Source organism: Accipiter gentilis, chromosome 25 (genome assembly GCF_929443795.1).
Source record: "Accipiter gentilis chromosome 25, bAccGen1.1, whole genome shotgun sequence".
Lineage (NCBI taxonomy): Eukaryota > Metazoa > Chordata > Aves > Accipitriformes > Accipitridae > Astur > Astur gentilis.
Genome location: NC_064904.1, coordinates 6464140 through 6484041, shown reverse-complemented (window position 1 = coordinate 6484041; position 19902 = coordinate 6464140). Strand labels below are relative to the sequence as shown.

The window sequence follows — 19902 nt, the reverse complement described above, 5'->3', positions numbered from 1 at the left end:
CTTTCTATTCTACCTTTGTAGAAGACTAATGCATGCACAAACAATATGTAAACAAATAAACAAACTTACGCTTCTTTTCAAACATTTTATCATTAATATTTGTAGATCTTCCTTCATTTTGCTGCTTCTCTTTTTCTAATTGTTCCTAAAAAAATGAATAATTTTCTTAGGTATTACTCAGAAAAAAAAAAAATAATTGTGTTTCAACTATGGATTGCTTCCAAATCACCAAAATGAGTTAATTTCTACTCTCTCCTAATGAATATCCAGAGAACCAATTAAATAGTACACACTGAAATCAGAGTACATATCCTATATAAAAATCACACCAAAAATATTGACTTTAATTATGAAGGAATCTCAGAATTGAGGTTTACATTTATAACTTATTATTAAAATTATGCTTGGCTTTTTTTTTTTATTTATTAAAAAGATACAGAAATTGGTACCTTGCCATGTGAAACTTTTGTGCTATACAGATACTCTGTTAATAAAACTGGCAATATTTTTAATTCAAATATACAATTCAATGAAAATGTTTTTCTCAAATGGTGTGTCACATATGCTCAAACTTTTTATAGGTCTAAAATTAACATCTACAGTTGATAAGCTTTTATGCAAAACAAAACCAAGTATTACAGTTCTTCAAGTCTCAGCAATTTATTTGCCTTTCTGTAATATTAGCTAGCCTTAGAATACCTTTTGAGAGCAGATCCATAGAAAGAAGACAGCGTTAACACAGCTACATCAATAATTTCAAAAGCCAATACTTGCTTCAGGATTCTTGGTGAATAGATATCACTCCAATTTGAAAAAGCTATATAATATTAGCTTATTTTCTGTACTATGTTCATAACAAAAAGTGCCAAGTGAATCGTAACTGTTCTACTCTGTTTTTTCATTTCACTCTAATTACTACCCAAGTTAAAAAAAAAAAAAAAAAAAAAAAAAAGAGGTAATTAATTCAGGTCAAGGTTGCTGGAATATAGTTTCTACCAAGTCAGTTACTAAAATTAAGGAAACTTATTAACATATGCAGTATTAAAATCTGTAGCAGTCAGAAACATTTAACTGGGGGCGATGACTCTTCATCTATTTGGGACTGCAACATGTCACAATTTATTGTGTACATCTCCACTTCTTCAAAAGCATGCCTCTCAAAGACAATTCTTAATGCGACCTTTGTACTACAGAAGGTATGCCCATATCAATGGGATATATCATAAAAATACCGGCGGGTCCTCTGAAGTCTAGCTGTAGAAACAGGGTAAAAACTAATGTTATCATACAACACACAATAACGGAGCACACTGGAGGCTATTTTACCACAGCCCCAAATGCTGTCACTATAAAAACATGAATTGTATCTACTTAAAAACTGCTAAAGCTAAGTTCAAGTCTTTGAATGCGTGCATGCAGATCCTGAGAATAAAGCTTAAACCTTCGGCTCAAGCGAGTGGGAGGTGGCAGGAAGTACATGGGATGGGTATCATGAATTGAGAAAATTAGCTGCCCAAGAGAAGGCCTGCAGTACCTATCGACACCAAAGTGGGCCACGAATGTAGGCTCTGTAGCAATCCAAGAGGAAAAAGTGACATTTTTTTGGATAGTCTTGAATCTGTTGTGGTTCACTACCGAGGAGCTCAATTACTACAAGTCAGAGGAACCATGCTAATGAAATTCAGCCTCTTCTAAATCCTATGAGCCTCTGAGCTTCTTCCACCTTCAGGCTGGCGAGGAGGCAGCAGAACAGAGGACTGCTGCAATCTAAGCGAGGCTTTGTGAAGATGTAGTGGGCTACGTGGTGAAGTGCCTGCTGCAGCTTTTGCTTACAGCCATGAGTAAAGATAAAATAGTTTTGTAAGTTAAAAAGCATTCTGCAGACTTCTTTTCCAAATCCTAAGTAACATGTAGCTCCTTTTGCTCTATACAGCCTGCACTATGTCTCTCTCCTGCCAGGCTGCAGATATCAATGGCTTTTCTTTCTTGCTTTTTTTCTGGCTAAACAGGAAAGCTTGTAACACACAGAGCCTCCTTCACGTTACTTGGAACAAAGAAGTTATGACATTTTCTTTGCCTATGGAAGCTGTATGCGAATTCTGAGATGTTTCATTGTTCAATTTATTACATTATAGATGCCTGACAAATTGCTAAGCTCCCTCAAGAAGATTTCATAAAGATGTGCTGAAGGGCTTGGATTTTAGAACTAATAGGGGCATCAAGCATGAGTATTCTTCAAGAAATACTATTTTGACTTTCCAATTGATACAGCAAAATTCAGATAGTAAAGAAAAGGAAGTTATATGTTACTACGAAGGACTTAACCCTATTGTAAAGTGTAAAATGAAGCCACACATGGATTATGAACCTACCAGGTCTCTCCTTAATATGCACTTCCCCTACTTTAAAATTGTTGCCTCATGAATATGTAGCTACAAACTACTAAAAAAAGGACAGATTGTACTGATAAAATATACCATTTCCAAAAGAAGATGTTCTTGTCTCTCTTTTTCTTGATCCAATAAATCATTTTCGTAAAATCTTTTCTGAAACTTCAAAATAAAATCAATAAAAATAAAAAATCACTACATGAAAACGGGAATTAAAAGCACTTGATAAGTATTAAAGTTAGTAAGTACTTACAGCATCTACAGAGATCTCCATTCTGTCCAATTCTAACACTGTCTATAAAGAAAATCAAACATTATTTATCATTACTCAACAGCATGCCACACTTCTAACTAAAAATCTGTCCAGATAAGAAGCTTAGAATAGTGGTATTCAAAACATGCCTTTTCTTCCTAAACATTTGAAGCCTATGCTTGTATTTTTGTGCTACAAATGCAGTTAAAAACTGTCAGAGAGTATTCTCAGAGCCCTGCTAAGACTCATAAAGAAGGACTTATAGAATATCTATACAGAACTCAAAATACACTCAAGGGAATCACAGAAGCATGAATGGCTGGAGCACAGACCTAGAAACCAGGACTGAAAAAACAACTCAGGAATCTGTGAATAAGCCAGGATGCTCCTGCAGGTGTTCTCCCAATCTCTCCTGCTGACTGGCCCTATAAGGAAGCCACATACTTCAGCTATTTCACTTCATGGCTTCTTTGAGACTAAGCACAGGCATCCCTTAAAGATACACTGTTTGTGAATATTCACATTACAAAGACATTTGTAACATGTCAAAATCCTGCAAATTCTTTATCTGTATATGGTAAAATATATAGATTAACAAGATATCTCTACCTCAAAGACTTGACCATTTTTACTAGGGTCAATGTTTAATCCTATCTTCAGTCACCTGCTATTTTTTTCACAAATGGTCATCAAGCCAAAATCCTGAATCCCAGTCACTAGGAAATAACTGCAATCTAAGTAACCAAGGAAACACCAACTCTCTTAAATTTGACAGAATGCACTATACTACATCTTCTCTTAATTGTTCAAAATTACATAGTAGACAAGAGAATTCTTTAGTCTTGTGTTCTTACATTAAGAGAATCAACAGAAAGCATAACTTTGATCATCTTAACTTTTAATGATAACCCCAAGACAAAACGCTGCTGGAAAAGAAAAATTCTTACTCTTTTTACAATAGTCAGGACATCTTTGTCTTTCTCTTGACACAGAAGTTTCCTTATACATAATTCCAACTGCTGAAGTAAATGTTTATCCGTGGGAATCTTCAGAGTAGATTTAACTTTTGGCAACAAATAGCATAGCTTCATTCTACAAAAAAAGAAGTAAATATTCACCTTTTGAAACAGATGTTTAATAAACATTATTAATTTTTGTATTGCATGCTAGCATTTGACATAAAATAAGTAAGTTATTAGGTCTTATTTTTCAGAAATTATTGCTGCTTATGTGTTGTTTCCAGACATACTGTAACATTTTCAAAAACTGCTCCATAGATCAGGACTACAGTGTTTAAACTAGAAGATAAGAAAAGGTCTAGGTTTTCAAAATTATCTACACATCTAGCTATGAGGTACATAAATACCCTGGAACAGGGTATTCTTTTATGAACACGTTAAGGAAGAATCGAGAAAAGAACAACGACAAAATTAATTTTAACGTCAGTTAAGGGATTGCAAGTTATTTCAAGTTTCCATTAAACTTTAATATTGTATCAATATCAATAGAGCTTTTAATTAAAATGTTTGTTAAAAGCAATAAGCTACTTCAGATTATATACAAATTTAGTTTATTATTTTAATATAATCCTCTTAACTTAAGGAATGAGACTTGAATGTTAACCTATATGCACCAAATGGCTCAGGTTTTAGGTTTGGGATCCTGCTGAACTGACTACAAAAATAATGGAAAAAAACACTATAAAAATTAGTAACATACCAAATTCCCTTACATTTTTCTGTTATTTTTCAATTTACTTTAACAGTGAAGTAGAAAACTTTTACATAAGCTGAAACCTACGCTAGTTAAGCTCAGACCACTAAAAGAATTGTTTGTGTGTTTTACTTTACACATAGTGAAGTTGAAATGGATGGAAATTAATGGAGACTGTGAAGTTACGTTTCTCTACACCTATGAAACAGCATGTTACTTTCTTCTCAGCTACTGCTGGCTCCTCTGCTTCAGTGTTCCTTTCACTCCCAAAACCAGACACTTAGGATCAGTCTCCCAAAAACCCAGACTGACCTGCTTCTCTGGTTTTCTAACATCATTCCCATAGTCCCCTACACCTTTAATACTGCTCACCCTGAAGGCTCTGTACCTTTTTACTCAAGTCCCATTATTTAAACAAGAAATAAAACCTGTAACAATATTTCTTAATATATTATTTAAAGCTTTTTTCCTATACAGTGCTACATACGCTTTGTACAGTACCTCACATTTGCCACTGGATCATGTGTAAGTTCAAGCACAGGTAGAAAGAAGTATTTACAGAAGAATGATTTTGAAAACAGTTCCATAATAAATTCACAAGTATCTAAAAAACGAAGTCTGTTCCAGTAACTTTTTCCTTGGCCCAGTTCTGAAAAATAACAATCCACAGGCACTAAGTTTTCAATGTCAGATAGAAAACATTTCAAAGGTTAACCTTTGACTCAAAGATAATCACACTCATCACAAGGCACACTTTCTCAGCCTACCTCAATTCTTTCTTTCAGAGAAAACCTAACCTTCTGAATTCAATGACCATTTCTGTCAGTGAGCATTTTTTTCAGAAGTGCAACCTGTACCTTTAAGCATTTGAAAAAGCAAAAATAGCAAGTGAACTAGCTACTATGTTGAACAAAGAAAGCCCTACATGCCTTTCAAACCATGTCACTGATGTATCAAAATTTCAGTGTAAACATTAAGGATTGCTAATGGGAACACCGATCTTTAAAACACACAGCACAGACCTGGAAGTCAACTTTGGTGACTAACTCATTCATAAATTAATTTCTCAGAAGATCTATTCAGCACTTCTTATGCTGAAGCCTCTAGAGAATTTTACTTCTGTAGAGGAACTCCGCTTTGTATATTGCAGCACCTACAGCTAAGCAATTTTGGATTCAAGAAGTAGGGTTGGAGGGGTCTTGGCATATTATCAATTTCCCATATTGCCTCTTTCCCAATTCCTTTGCATAAGCTTCAGCTATATTCCTCGCATACGCACAATATGTTTTGCCTGGTGATAATATGAGCAACTGAATGTCTTCTAAGTGTAATCCCTCCAATGATGGCAGGAAGTTACACTGAATAAATATAACCATAAATAGATCTTCAGTCAAAACTAACTTGCATCTCTAAGCGATCAAGGAAAAATTATCTTACGTTCAATCAGTTTCTGAATAACCTCATGCCTCTGTTCTTGTTTGCGATTATAACGCAAATAAACGCAGAGAGTTCGAGCAGCTGCTTTTTGGACTGGCAGGACGTTCTTGAAAGAAATAAAGGGGAACACCATTAAACATAGCTGAAGGAGTATGACTAAAAATGTATACAAACTCTACAAGTAGAAAAAATAGCTAAACTTTAGCCTAACTTTATAAATTTTTAAATAATTGGCATAATGTAAGGGAGAATAAGGAAGTTCAGCCAATTCATAAGACACCTACTTCTTCATCGCTTCTATCTAACTTGTTTATTCAACTATTTCATAAACACCTTAAAGTAGTCCATGTCTGGAAGGCACCTTCTATATTGCACGTGTTAGAAAATAAAACTTACAACATTTTCTCTTACAGCAGACAGTTTTACTCTTGAAGTAATTCCATAAAATTTCAGACTAGTAGCTCTAAATGGTAATTTATTTTCAGAATAAAGTATTCTTTCATACAGAATGGAGCACAATGCAAAGGAATGCATGGAATCAGGAAAAAGAAGGCATATCTCAGAAGAAAAAGTTTTGATTTACCTAGAAACAAACTGATAATGAGCACAAGGAAAGGAAAGAATTCTTGAGTGGGAGGAAAAACATGATAATCTGTCAATCCAGATTTTGCTTCTCAAATAGGGGGATGTTCTCAGAGCAATTTCTCAGTCTTACATAAAGAACCACACAGCCTGATATACTATATGCAATGAGAAATCACACATTAAGATTAATATAAAGTACTACGCATTGCAAATATCTGGTGGTCATTGTTCTAAATAGCATAAACAAATGGAAAACAATGGGAAAGAGGCAGGCTCACGTTTGTCAAAATGATTGTCAACATTCTGTGAAGAAAACGGTAATAAATCTGATCACTTGGTATGATATGAGGGAGACATGCATATTTTTGTAGTAACTTCTCATGAGTCCTCCATTTTAAAGAAGTTGCTGCTCTCTGTTCTGCTGTTGTTAATGCAGGAATCAAGTCAGGAATAGACAATAACTAGAAATAAAAATATAAACATCAAAATAATTTTACATCTTCTAGCTGTGTATCATCTTACTATGCTTAAAAAGCACATCACAACAATGTAAGAAGGGAAGAGATTTTAAGGGGTCAATTAATTCCTCTCCTCAGACAGGATCAGCTACACTGTGACCATTTCCAGTAGATATTAGCCTAACTTTTTCTTAAAAAAATAATAATCGGGATTAAATCTCCCCTAAGCAGTAAATGCCACTTAACTAATCAAAGAGCTATTCTAGTACCTAACTAAATACACTTTAATTTCCACCCACCCCACCCACCCACCTCCCCCCCCCCCCCCAACAAAGAAAAACTAATCACTGTTCTCTTTGTAATACCCTTTTACAGATATGAAGACCATTACTTTAAACTGAAAGAGGGTAGATTTAGATTAGATGTCAGGAGGAAGTTCTTCACTGTGAGGGTGGTGAGGCACTGGAACAGGTTTCCCAGAGAAGCTGTGGATGCCCCATCCCTGGCAGTGTTCAAGGCCAGGCTGGATGGGGCTTTGAGCAACCTGGTCTAGTGGAAGGTGTCCCTGCCCGTCACAGGCGGGTTGGAACTAGATGGTCTTGAAGGTCGCTTCTGACCCAAACCATTCTATGATTCTATGATTATGACAACCCTCCTCAGTCTTGTCTTTCTCAAACCAAATAAATCCCATTTTCTTTCTAGCCTCTTAAACGTTGCAGTTATTCTTCTCAGCTCCCTAATTAATTTTATTGGGAATTATCCTTCTTTTCTCAATAGGGGGGAAAGACTATAGTAGCCAAGCTAAATTCTCTTTAGCACTAAGCAAAATGAAACAGACTGCCACACTTGACATTGCACTTTTTATACGTTATATACATTCACGCCGTAAACTTCTGACAAATTCACATTTTAAATTACACTCTCAACTTTTGTCCATACAATAAAATAAATTTATTCAGTTCTTATATTGTTGGAGTATCTCAATTTCTCTATTCATTTAGGAAATATGCTCAAAACAGCATCTTGAAGCAGGAGATGATCTTTATGTTCCATTTTACAGGTGAGGAGTCACTGAATAAACCATCATCCAGAGCCACATACAATTAAATTAGCAAAGCTGGGAGCTGAATACAGATCTCCTAAATGCTATTTCAGTGCCTTGACTTGAGAAAATAGGCTTCCTTCTAGCAGAAGCTGTGTCTGAAAATGGCAACCATAGGCAGCTGCCACATCAATATTACAAAAAAAAAATAAAAAAATTAAGTATTAGGTACCACTCCTTTAGCATGAAACAAGATTTGTTTTAACTTAATGAGTGTATTTCAAATTTTGATCTATTTCAGCAAACCTGTAATTAATTAGAAAAAGAACATGGATAAACTGTTCATTTTTATATTAAGTCTGATCTTTCAAAACCTTTTTTTTTATTTTAAAGTTTATAAAGTCAACAAACAATCAAAAAAGCATAGAAACTTTGTATCTCTCCAAAGCGGAAACTAATCACAAAAGCCTTTTCATACAATGTATGTCTGAACAACTTTGCCACTACCTTCATTTAGAAAGTAAATTCAAAAAAACATGAGAATACCCACCTTGCTTTCTGATCCACTGTTTTCTCCTCCATTAGTCATCAGTTCAAGGATTTCAGGAAGGTGACCAACCAGGGCATCTAACACCTATTTAAAGAAAGGCTGCATGAATGAGGTCTGTAAATTAACTGTCTGACATCTCTTATGTTACTGTTCTGTCACATCTGTATAAAAACAAAAAAAAAAAAAACAAAGAAGAGATGCAACATATTTGCATTTATTTGCATTGATGAGGAGGACTGGGATTTTAAATTGATGTTTTAATGCAGTAAGTAATATAAGTATTATAGGTTTCAGTTTAGGAAAACAAACTTACAGTTTTGATTTATGTGAATACCATAGTCAATGCTTTCTAAACTACTCAGAGCATACAATATTTTAAAATGAACATTCATTCTTAGAAAGATCTGTATTTTATAGACAGTTAAAAGCCTCAACAAACACAAAAAGATGGCTTTTTATGTCAGCCGAATCCCAAAAGCAATTTTTCCTGCTTTAAGAAAAACTGCAGTTGATAATTAAAAATAGAATATATAGCCTGTATTAATAGAATAACCCTACTTCAAACGTTGTAATACTTGAAACTAGATTAGAAAAGTACATAATCATTTTTGGCACCAATTCTGACTGAGGTTGTATATAAGATAAAGCACAAAACATTTTTTATTACTTAGATAACTGTGTAGGGATCAAACCAGGGAATTTTTCAAAATCACCAGCTGTTTCTGAGTCTCAGCTTTCAGGTGTTCAACCCGAGAAATCTTTTAAGATGGGTCAGAATTTCATAAACTATATGTAGATGTTCTATGAACACTTCTAATTTCCTTGAAAATGTCTAACAAAGGGTACCAAAACAAAAAGGAGCACCTGAAAGCTAAACTCATTTTTCCATGCCATATCCAAAGATTCTACACAGAAAACAAAAAAGATCAACTATTGGAATAACTGGTATCAGAGGAAATGGTGATTTTGTCCCAAACATAAATATTTGTCTTTTTTTTCAAATCCAGAACAGTCTCACTGTATTGTCTGTAATATAACTGATTTATGTTTTACGCAGGTTGAAACTGAGGTACACTAAACTAAGCTGTCTCATAAACACTCATAGATTCTGTACCAGATCTTGGACTGAAACTCTTTCTATAAATATTGATCTTTGAACAATACACAACTTCTTCATCTCCTCTTCAATTGAGGAAATGAAAATAAAATGAAGCAGAAACCTTGAACGCTATCAATGATTATTTTAATATAGTACCAAAATGAAATCTTTTCACTGAATTTGTAAGGTAATAAATAATATAGCAATTAAAACAATTTAGAATGAATATTTTAAAAGCTAATAAATTCAGTGTGGGTTTACTAAATTCAAACACCTTCCTATTTTCCTCCTTTTTATTCACAGAAGGCTGGCATCTTTATGAAGTGTCTGTTAAACAGAAGTAAAAGCTGTTGATCATTTCAGTTACTCTACTGTTTTACTGCAGAGTTATTAAACATCAAGATAATCTGCTCAATGTAACAAGCAAAAGAAAGTTCCAGTAAAAGTATATTACCTCCAGTGACTCATCCTGTAATAGTGTAACCAGTTCTTTATGTATTGTATACACACCAGAATTTAAAAGCTTAGCAACCTAAAAAAATGACAGTAAGACAGCAAGGTGAAACATTCTTTAGTTCCATGGCACTACAACAACTATACTCCATGTGCTTACTTTATGGCAAGCATGAAGAAGGGATGCAGAATTGTTTAATATCAGCTTTCTAAAGTTGTGTACTTTCCAATTGATCACATTACAAATATGCTCATATAAAGAACATAAGTCAAGAAACAGGCCTATTATCTAACCATGAAACATGCTTTTAGTATTAACTCTGTTTCACATTTACCAAAAATTTTTAAGACTGCACTGCAAGGCTAGAAAAACTCCTTCTGGAATATTCAAATGTTGTACTTCATGCTCCTTAGGAGAGTTAACAGTTAGTCTGCTATATAATTTACAAAAGATAAAATATTTAAATTGCCTTAGCCTGTGCTAGATCTTAAGTTTCCCTAACCTTTCCATCTGAAGTTTTCAGTCCTTAAGTCTTTAGGTTTTTTGACTGTGATTCATAAGTCACATACAAATTTCTAAAAACCACCAGCAGTCCATCTCCACACTGTTAAAAAGGTTTTATAGGAAATATGGGAAAACTTGAGGAATGAGATTTTTGCCATATGGAATATTTAGATGATGCTTTTTAATGGTTTTCTTTATTTATATAAGCCAAGTGAAAATAAGAGCTTACTTCCAATCAAGATGAAGCTTTAAGGAAATTGCTACAGGGCGTTCATTTTACAAAAAAAAAAAAAAAATCCACCTAGCAGTGAATGCCATAAATTACTCATTTTTGGCTGTCACATGGTTGCCTAGTTATGGTGTTAAAATTAAATCAACCAGCACTAAATGTACATTCAGACCAAGGTATAATTTTACAGGTTTTTTAAAATGAGCTAAAATACTTTGCTTATATTCAGGCAGTACCTTAAAAGTGTTATACATCTAACACAAAATGTGATGTAGAATTAGATGCTAATTTCACAATTTCAACAATTACCTTGGATTATCACTCATTAAGACAAGGCATCAATAGGTAACGAGAACTGGAAATCCCCCCACCTTTCTTGTGATGGTGGAAATAAAGCCGTTTATGCCTCTACTAGTGATTTAAATGCTTCCAGCAAGCTGCTAACTTACCAATTTCCCCAGCAACAAAATGGGATAAAAGGCTAGCTCAAGGACTGAAACACAAGGATTCTCAATAAAACACTATGAAAACCTTGAAGATCTCCCTATATGGGTTCTTACAATCAGGAGAGAGTATATTTTCACTTCTGGAATTCACTCCATATAGCTAATAATAGCTATGCAGTTCTACGTTTTTTAACTTTTATGAAAATAATACAGTGGAACTTATGTAAACTGAATGGAATAATAAGAATACATATGCTTTTACATCTGCATGAATTTCCAAGTAGTTTCATGTTAAATTGAGCATTTAACTTAGATTTGATCCATATAAATATTCTCCACAGAACACCAGCATACACCAGCAAACTGTAGAGTTCTAAAGTAGGTTCTCAGGACCAGAAAGTGGCAAGTTCCTTCCTCACATTTGTCTCATTGTTTTCTAACACCACTGAAAACCTTCAGATATTGCAATTACTACAATTGTTTATGTTTGTGGTACTAGACCATAAGCTTCTTCTAGCTTTTGCTCCTTAAAAGCTTACCAAGCAGTAGGCTCTTGTAGCCAAATGTCCCACAACTTAAATAGACTAATGTGTGTATATGGGCTTTATACAGAGGTTAGAAGGGACTGAACACCGTTGACAAACTAAATAATTTCAACAAGTTTTCTCAAGTCTTTTTATTTTGGTTCAACATTCACAAATATAAGATTAAAAAAGAAAACAACATAAAATAAAAACATGTAAGTACTAACTTACATGTAAGAACCATTGAAGACTTACTTCATAGAAGCTTATGGCCATAGTATATCTGACGGGAACTTCAGGGTCATGACAAAGGCAGAAGAATATAGAATACAGTTCTAAATGGAAGTTCTTTGGATCCACAAAAACAATCATGGCCTGTGGAAAGATAAAGTCTTTTATTAACTGTATAGCTAAAGGACTACACTATCAGAGATTATTAGATGAAAACACTGAAGTACAACCAGCAAGGCACTTGGGAGATAACAGGTTGTGATTTTAAAGAGGAAGTACGGCATTCTTGATGGCCATGTCAAAACACAGGCACTAGACAAATCCTGGAGTTGAGAACTAAACTGGATTTACGTATCTTCTAGACATGCTGCAGGCTCTTCTTCTGAAGACATAGATTAAAACCACAAGATATAAAACCTTAGTTTTATAAATATGGTTAATGTTTCTGTACACTAGCGGAAGCTGCAACTGGAGACTTCAAAAACAAAGAACATTTTAGCAAGCAGCAAAGAAAGAATCTGAATTTCAACATAATTGTGTCGGTACATACTTTGTTGTTGCTCAAATAAACCAAGAGATGTCTACCTACATACAGGGTGCTTGTGTTTAAAAGGTAGAATAAAACCAACTGTCTACTGGCTCTTGGTGCAAATATATTTTCTTTAAATATAAATGCAGAATGTCAAAATACAAAGTAGATTTACAGAAACATGAGTGCTAAGTTTAAAGACCTCACATAAACTTGAAAAGACTTTCTGTATTCAGGCAGGAACATGACTAACACATGAATCTAACCATTCAGATTCAATCTTCAACTCCCTAAAATGCCATGACACAGCAAATGTGAAAACCTAGCTTTGAGTGGTTTGAAACTGGGGACTCTGTTTCACAGCCATTTTCTCAAAGCCTTTGTGCTAAGGGTTTGGAGAAAATGTGCAGGAAAGAATGAGACCAGTAACCCCTTAGAACAGCATTCTGTCAGCCAAAACTCGCCAATAATTTTCTGAGGCTCTGCAAAGAGGAATCTTTCCTGGTAACTCTTTTGGACGACCTCTACTTTAAGCCACTAACTTGAACTTCCCAGGAGAGAGCTAGAATCTAGCTAACAATGTACAATTTGAGAATAACTTCTCTATCACTCATGCAGTCCTATTTAATGAACTATATGCATGACACAAATCAGTTAACCTTAAATTAATGTTACTTACTGGAAAATTGTAAGCACAGTTCTTCCTCACTGAAATATACTTCTTTTCCTGTTCCAAAGTTTGAAGTTGTAGTTGATTATCATTGTGTCCATTTTCCTGCTGTAAACCCAGTGTGGAAAGCTTCTTATAAAATTCCAAAAAACGTAAGTGCTGTTCAGGAGTAAAAATGCCTAAAAAAAGAGTTTACTTTCCTCATTACATATGCTATTAATAATGTCCCAAAACAAATCTCATTTACAAAAGTGTCAAATATGTCAATTTTTATCCCTCCTCCCCACCGCCTTCTGTCTAGCAGTGTCATCAGTACGCGATACAGAAAAAGTGATTACAGAAACATGACAGCTAACTATAACAGAGTAAATCTTAATTTCTGTTTACATAATTCTTGAAATACTCAGGACTTTAACTGCAGGATTGTGAATGTATTTGTTTGTTCCACTAATACTGGTTTCTTCTTGATTAAATTTTTAGATCTTTATGGAACTCCGTCAAATGAAGAATGTATGCTTGCAGAAAGATGAAAAATTAGGCCATGTTGCTACAGATAATAAAGAGGTATAAGAATAAAATTAGAAAACTCAGAACAAACTGGAATGCAACTAGCAAGATGTCTTCAAAAACTACAAGTCATTTTATAAGTGCATTAGTAATAAAAGAACAATCAAGGAAAGGCTCAGTTTTCTACTCGAGAGAGAGGAAAGCTATCAGTGATTGGTACCAAGAAGGTTGAAATGCTTAATGCTTTTATTTTCTTTCTCAAATTCCACTAGTATCAACAGGCTCAGTACAATTAATAACTGTGACAAAGATTCAAATTTTAAGTAGAGAAGGAACATGTCAGTGAATACTTAAATAGAAGAGGTTTTCAAACCGTGCAGGGTAAGATGTGCTTCACTCCAGTATTCAGAAGTATTTAAAGTACTAGCTGCTGAAATCTTAAGTGAGATATCAGAATGGAAAAGGGCTAAGTTGTACTGATATTTAATAGTTAGAGAGATGAAGGACAAGCCATATAATTACAGATCAGTCAGATTACTTTCATGTTTTTGAAAAAATTCGAACAAAAAAACAAATTAAAAAAAATCTACTTGTAAATACCAAAAAGAAAACAAAAAAACAAGTAGCAGCTAACATGGCAAAAGCAAAACTTGTCAAACTGATTCCATTTCCTTCTAGTACTGAATAACAGGACCTGTGAACAGAAAAGAGGCAGTAAAGGTCATGTTTTTCATAAGCAAAATAAGGGATCAGGAAAGAGAGATTAAAAACTATGAAGGTGCTGCAAAACTGCTTGGAAAAACAGTTAAGAGAAAGTTACCCATGGTTCACTGACAAGATAGGCAACTGTATAAAGAAAGGTCTATCCTAGTTCTGGTACTATTCAGTATTTTCACTGGTTTTTTGGATGTTGGATTAGAGACTTCCTTATTCAATATTCTGATAACATCAACCTAGGAGGGAGAGTGCTTATTCTTCAGAAAACAGTTTAAAATTATCTTCAGAAACTGGACATATAGTCTTAAAACTTTAGACTATTATTCCATTGGGACAGAGGTAAGGTACTATGCTTAGCTATATCTGTATCCCCTGCACAAGGCCAGGAAAAAGAAAGACTAACTAGCTGTCAGACTTACTAAAAAAAAAAAAAAAAAGGCTTCATAGGCTGCACTTGAACAAATAGTGTCAAACTATCACAAACCATTGGAAAAAAAAAACCAAACCCGCAGTTTTTCATACTGAAAAATGTAAACAGCAATATAGCTTGCAAGACAGATGAAGTAACCTCTTCACTTTGTTCAGCTCTCCTAAGGTTTAACACTTCAAGAAAAATATGCACCTGCCAGAAAGAGTTCAGAGATGAAGAGATCAGAAATTAAGAAGATGACTGGGAAGACATGATAAGAACAGGATGGACTGTCCTAGCTCTATGCTTCTGTAAATAACAGCTTGAAACTGTGGAACAGCCCTTTTGAGTTCTTTGTAGTGAAGCAATGGTCACTTTAATAGTCTCTAACATGATCATAGAGGATCATTTTAAAGATCTGTAAGAAAGATCAAAGGGTTTAAGAGCCTAGGGGGAAATTCTCTATAATGTAAAACCATGATTCCGTGCTGTCCCTCTCCAGGTAAGCTCTGTGTAGAAGGTATATGGTGGGCAGAATGATCAAGGAAAGATTTGCTGTGCTCAAGTGAAAACCACAAAAATTACGGGTGCAGATTTGGCCTCAGCTGTAGCTGGGAATCCATATGCCATTTAGCTCTCCTTTCTCCCCTGTAGTTCTTACGGGCCACGCTCTGTACTGTGCCTCAAGAATACCATGCACAAAAGTGAACATACACAGTTAACATCATACTGTGTTTTCAAAGGTTTCTAGTTTCAAAAACTCAGTCATCCAACTCACAAGCTCCAGAACATCCAAGAAGGAATCAAAATAAATCAGTCAAACCAATAAACACCATGTTTCCATCTCTGACCCTGTCTGAACGAAAAACTCTGTCCCTGTCTAAACATAAAAACCCCAATAAACAGATGGACACCCAAAGAGGAAATTCACAAAATCCAATATTTATGTAATAGATGATTTCAGACTTTTACTTCCATATTTCCTTTCCTAACTACCATTTCATTTGATACATTCAAATCTGGATATTTTCCTAGGACTTCAAATTCTCCAATCTTCCGTCACTTTTAAGATTTTTTTTAAAAGAACATTAAATCATACCATATAATCCATTACACAGTTTCCCTAAATGGAAAGATAAAGAAACTAGGATAGATTCATCTGCTTTGAAGGATTTTTCACAGAATGATTTCACTAAGGGGAGCACGGTTTGACTCCTATCATCTGAAAAACAAAAGAAATTTTAAAAGAAGTTAGCCATTTGTCAACATTTTAAAAAGAGCAAAGAGAGTGGACTTCTATAATAAGTTATGAAAAATCTCATGTAACTTGCTCAGGAGTATTTTTGGCAGGCACTCACTGGAGGTAGAAAACAAGCGGTATAAAAAATGACAAACATACTACCATAATACAGGTCCTAATTTGAATACCTTACCTGGTTTGTGGTTTTTTTAGGGACAAGACATCCCCCCAGTAAAGGATGAGACAGAGAATAAATGAACAGACGCTAACTTCTCCATTCACCAAGAATACAGGGAGAGAACAAATACTGCAGTACTCCTACAATAAGATTTCCTACAGTAGTAGGAATACAGGGAGTTCAGGACAGAACATGACCATGAAAGTAAAAAGAAAAAATCTGGATATGCTGTAAGTGAATTTTTTCAACCTACTGAAAAGAAGAGGTTGAAAATCTTTTGGTAAACAATAAATTCACAGAGAAACAAAATAATTAAGGGCAGAGGAAAGAAATTAAATAATTTAGAAATTAAAGTCAAATCCAAGCACTCTGTCTCCTCATAAAGTAAAGGAGTAAATGTTCAAAGAAATTTGTGTGGTTTGACTTGTTTTAAATAAAACCATTGTATTTTAAAATGTTCAATTTTTAAAGGGATTAGGATTTTTTAATGGTAGATCAACACCAAAATTCAGCAAATAATTATGGCTGAAAAAAATATTTAGGTTGACCTGAAGAAATATTCTGATATTGTGGGAAAGAAACCCTAGGATATAATTTTGGGTCATCTACCTTCAAAGTATTCATTTTCTAGTTCAGCCATGAAACAAAAAACTACACAAACCAGATTTCTAGAAACATACCCCTTACAAGCCTGTAAATAATCCCTGATTGCTTTCTCTAAGCTTTTTTCAATAGCTAAAAGCAGTATTTACAGCAATTGGGGGGTGGGGGAGGAGGAGTGAAGACTGAGCGGCACAAAGGAAAACACAAACTTGATAGCATCAATGCAAAGGCTCAATAGTTTGAAACTTAACTTACTATCATACTTACTGATATAAGCACTAACTGCTAAAAAGTCCATTTATGGTATTCTGCCCCAAACTATCTTATTTATTTATGTACTCCTCCATATGGCTTATATGCAATCATGTATTTTAGTAATTCATCACCAAGTTCCTGAACAGTAAATATTTGCTCCTCACTTATGTATCAGGAAAGAGTAGTAGAGTCAGTAAGATGGGAGTGGGAGTGGGAAATGTGGTGCAAAATACAGAGTTGCTAATGAAGATAAACAACTGAAGAGCTTGGAAAAAGACAGTACAAAGAGCAAAGTGGCAAATAATGAGCAGTGATCAACAATATAAAATATTTTTTTCATATAAACTATAGCCATGACCTATCATGTACCTTGCTGCTTTGTACTTTTCCAGTTGAAAAAAAAAAAAAAAAAACGCAAAAATCTAAAAAACCCAGCAGAGAGCACAATTGAAACAGAGCCAGAAAAGCTGGCTGTTACTGTCTTCTACATCCCCCTGAGAAAATTGTGATGGAGCAGTTGACTGGAGGACAAGACACGGCAGTTACCCAGAATGTTGCCCTATACTGGAGCAGCCACAGCAGCTCTCGTTCAAGTTTGCTCCAATTAGTGTTGAACTGAACTTGTGATGAGAACCTGAGAGCCATGCGTGTAGGTAACCCACCACCACTATGTCAAAAGAACCACATACAACAGAGAATTTCTCCTTCCTCACATGAAGACACAGACACTCACCCATACACCTGGAGAAGCATGAAATATGCATGTTGATCAGAGGAAAGATATAAAGCGCTAAGAAGAATACAAGAATCTGCATTTTCTGTTTTAAATACAGAAAAGCTTTATAAAATACATGCACTTTCTCATTGCAAAGAAGAAAGCTTTCAGGGCCATAGAGCCACAAGTTTAAAGGGATTTAAATAGTAATTGCTGATGCTTAGTACCTCTAAAACCCATCAATTGTGCATGTTGCAGTTTATGGGACATGAAGAAATATTTTCTGTTCCAAAATTTAGAAATGTGTTTGACATATAACACTGGATGTTAAAACCTGCCAGGTTTACTGATACCCACACAAATATTGTATCATTGCCCCAGTCTGGGTTCTTCAGCTCAGAAGGCAGGCTGCAGTCTGGAGTTAGGACTAGCTTTAATTCAGTTAAGAGGCAAAAACTAGTTAACAGCAAAAAAAGCATAAGCAATGGCACCTATTGAGCTAACATATTGTATTCTGTGTATTAATAGTGTTAAGTAAATACTAACAACCCAATATTCCTATAATTTATCCAGTAATTTTACTCATTCCATTTAGCCAGATTACATTAGAAACTTCGAATAAGAAAAATGATTTTGTGGACAACTGGTTCACCTTCCCTAAAACTTACTATGTATAAAGCATTGCAAGACATGAAATACATAAAGGGTAAAACAATAAACACATAAAATCAGAAATGTCTGAAGAATGCAGACAGAACAAAAAGCATTTAAAAACATTTATAAGATACATGAAAGCATTAAGAACTGGGCTAGTAAGCCTAAATTAAATTCTTACCTGCATCAAACATATCGAGCAGATTCACTAACGTCTCAAAAGCTGCAAGGCGTACGCTGCTGCCCTCATCTCTTGCCAGTTCTACTAACTCAGGAAGCACCACAGTTTTTGTTAGTTCTGTCCTGCAAAGTGAGGCAAGGAGTCAAGAGAAAACTTAGAATGAAACAATATTGCCACAGCAAAACAGAATTCTTCCTTGAAATACTTATTTAGATTTTCTGGGGGTAGTGAAGAAGGAAAAACTGACAAAGTTGTAAGGAAATGAAAATTAAATTAAAACCTCCAGTCTATCTCAGGACTTTTTTCTTTGTCAGCCAAAGAACCATGCACGTTTAAAATGTGGAACTTCATCACTAAAAAAGCATTCAAATTAGCTCAAAATAAATCAGAGAAAATGCAGTCTGGAAAAACTCAAAGGAGCCCAGCTACTTCACTGTGTCAGTAAGAAAACTGTTCTGATCAATATGCAGAAAATGCTCAATGCAATGGTCCAAAGCCAAAAATTATTAAATATCAGTCATGTTGGATTGAAGTGTCTGGAAATCTTATGCTTCAAAGATGAGACTTCTTTACAAAGGGTAAGCAACTACTGCTTAGAGAAAACACGGCTTCACAACTAGTCCAAACACTACCTTTTAGGCTTGTTTTAAACTAGTAAAGAAAGGGTTCTGCTTGTCTCTTTTTGCCTTGGTAATTACTAGCACTGTCTGCATGTGTGACAGTCCTGACAACTTGAATCTATACATTGGCAGCAGATTGCTGTATTAGAGACATACTTAGAAATCAGAGTTTAATCAGAGAGGTGACTAAGGAGGGATGAAATACTCTTGACACAGAAACATTTGCGCAGTAAGGTGACTGGCATAAGACAAAATGAGATTTGCTTCCTGGAGCAAAAGTATAGCTTCTGTAGAAGGTACCAACCAGCATAATTTCCCATGTCCCAGTGTATAACTGATTCTTGATTGCTTTAAGAGATTAGAAAGATCTTTCCTGCAGCCCTACTATCAACAAGAACTGGGAAGACATACCCAGTATTTCCACAGTATTTTTTCTGTCACGCTCATTTTTTTTTTATTTATAGTAGTCAAGGTTTCTAGTACTTGAATTTATCTGCATTTTAGTGAAGAAGCCCACTTTGTCCTGTTCTCATGTACAACCTCTTGGTCTGCTTGTCAATTAGTGAAAGCTGTTGTAAGCACCGTATCTCAAGAACAGGACCCCAGCAATTTATAATAGCCAGGGATCTGGCCCTCAACAATTATACTGCCCAAAACATAAAGCTGCAGGGAAACACTCTGATAAAATTACACTACATGAGCGTTAACC

The 19902-nt window shown here is 34.8% G+C and overlaps 1 protein-coding gene across 5 annotated transcripts in view; it reads right to left on the bottom strand.

The window, feature by feature from the left end:
* The window catches only part of PPP4R4 (protein phosphatase 4 regulatory subunit 4), a 106925-nt gene that overhangs the window by 43396 nt on the left and 43627 nt on the right, over nt 1–19902 (bottom strand). For 2 of the 5 annotated variants that reach the window (XM_049828774.1, XM_049828776.1), the window contains exons 8-20: nt 18574–18695; nt 15847–15969; nt 13124–13293; nt 11916–12059; nt 9982–10059; nt 8429–8512; nt 6657–6839; nt 5794–5899; nt 4858–5005; nt 3591–3735; nt 2644–2685; nt 2478–2552; nt 70–145 (exon numbers count right to left, since the gene is read on the bottom strand). In XM_049828774.1, the coding sequence (XP_049684731.1) occupies nt 70–145; nt 2478–2552; nt 2644–2685; nt 3591–3735; nt 4858–5005; nt 5794–5899; nt 6657–6839; nt 8429–8512; nt 9982–10059; nt 11916–12059; nt 13124–13293; nt 15847–15969; nt 18574–18695 (1496 nt within the window). The remainder of the gene's footprint in view (nt 1–69; nt 146–2477; nt 2553–2643; nt 2686–3590; nt 3736–4857; nt 5006–5793; nt 5900–6656; nt 6840–8428; nt 8513–9981; nt 10060–11915; nt 12060–13123; nt 13294–15846; nt 15970–18573; nt 18696–19902) is intronic. The other 3 variants (XM_049828775.1, XM_049828778.1, XM_049828777.1) reach the window with 2 other exon arrangements.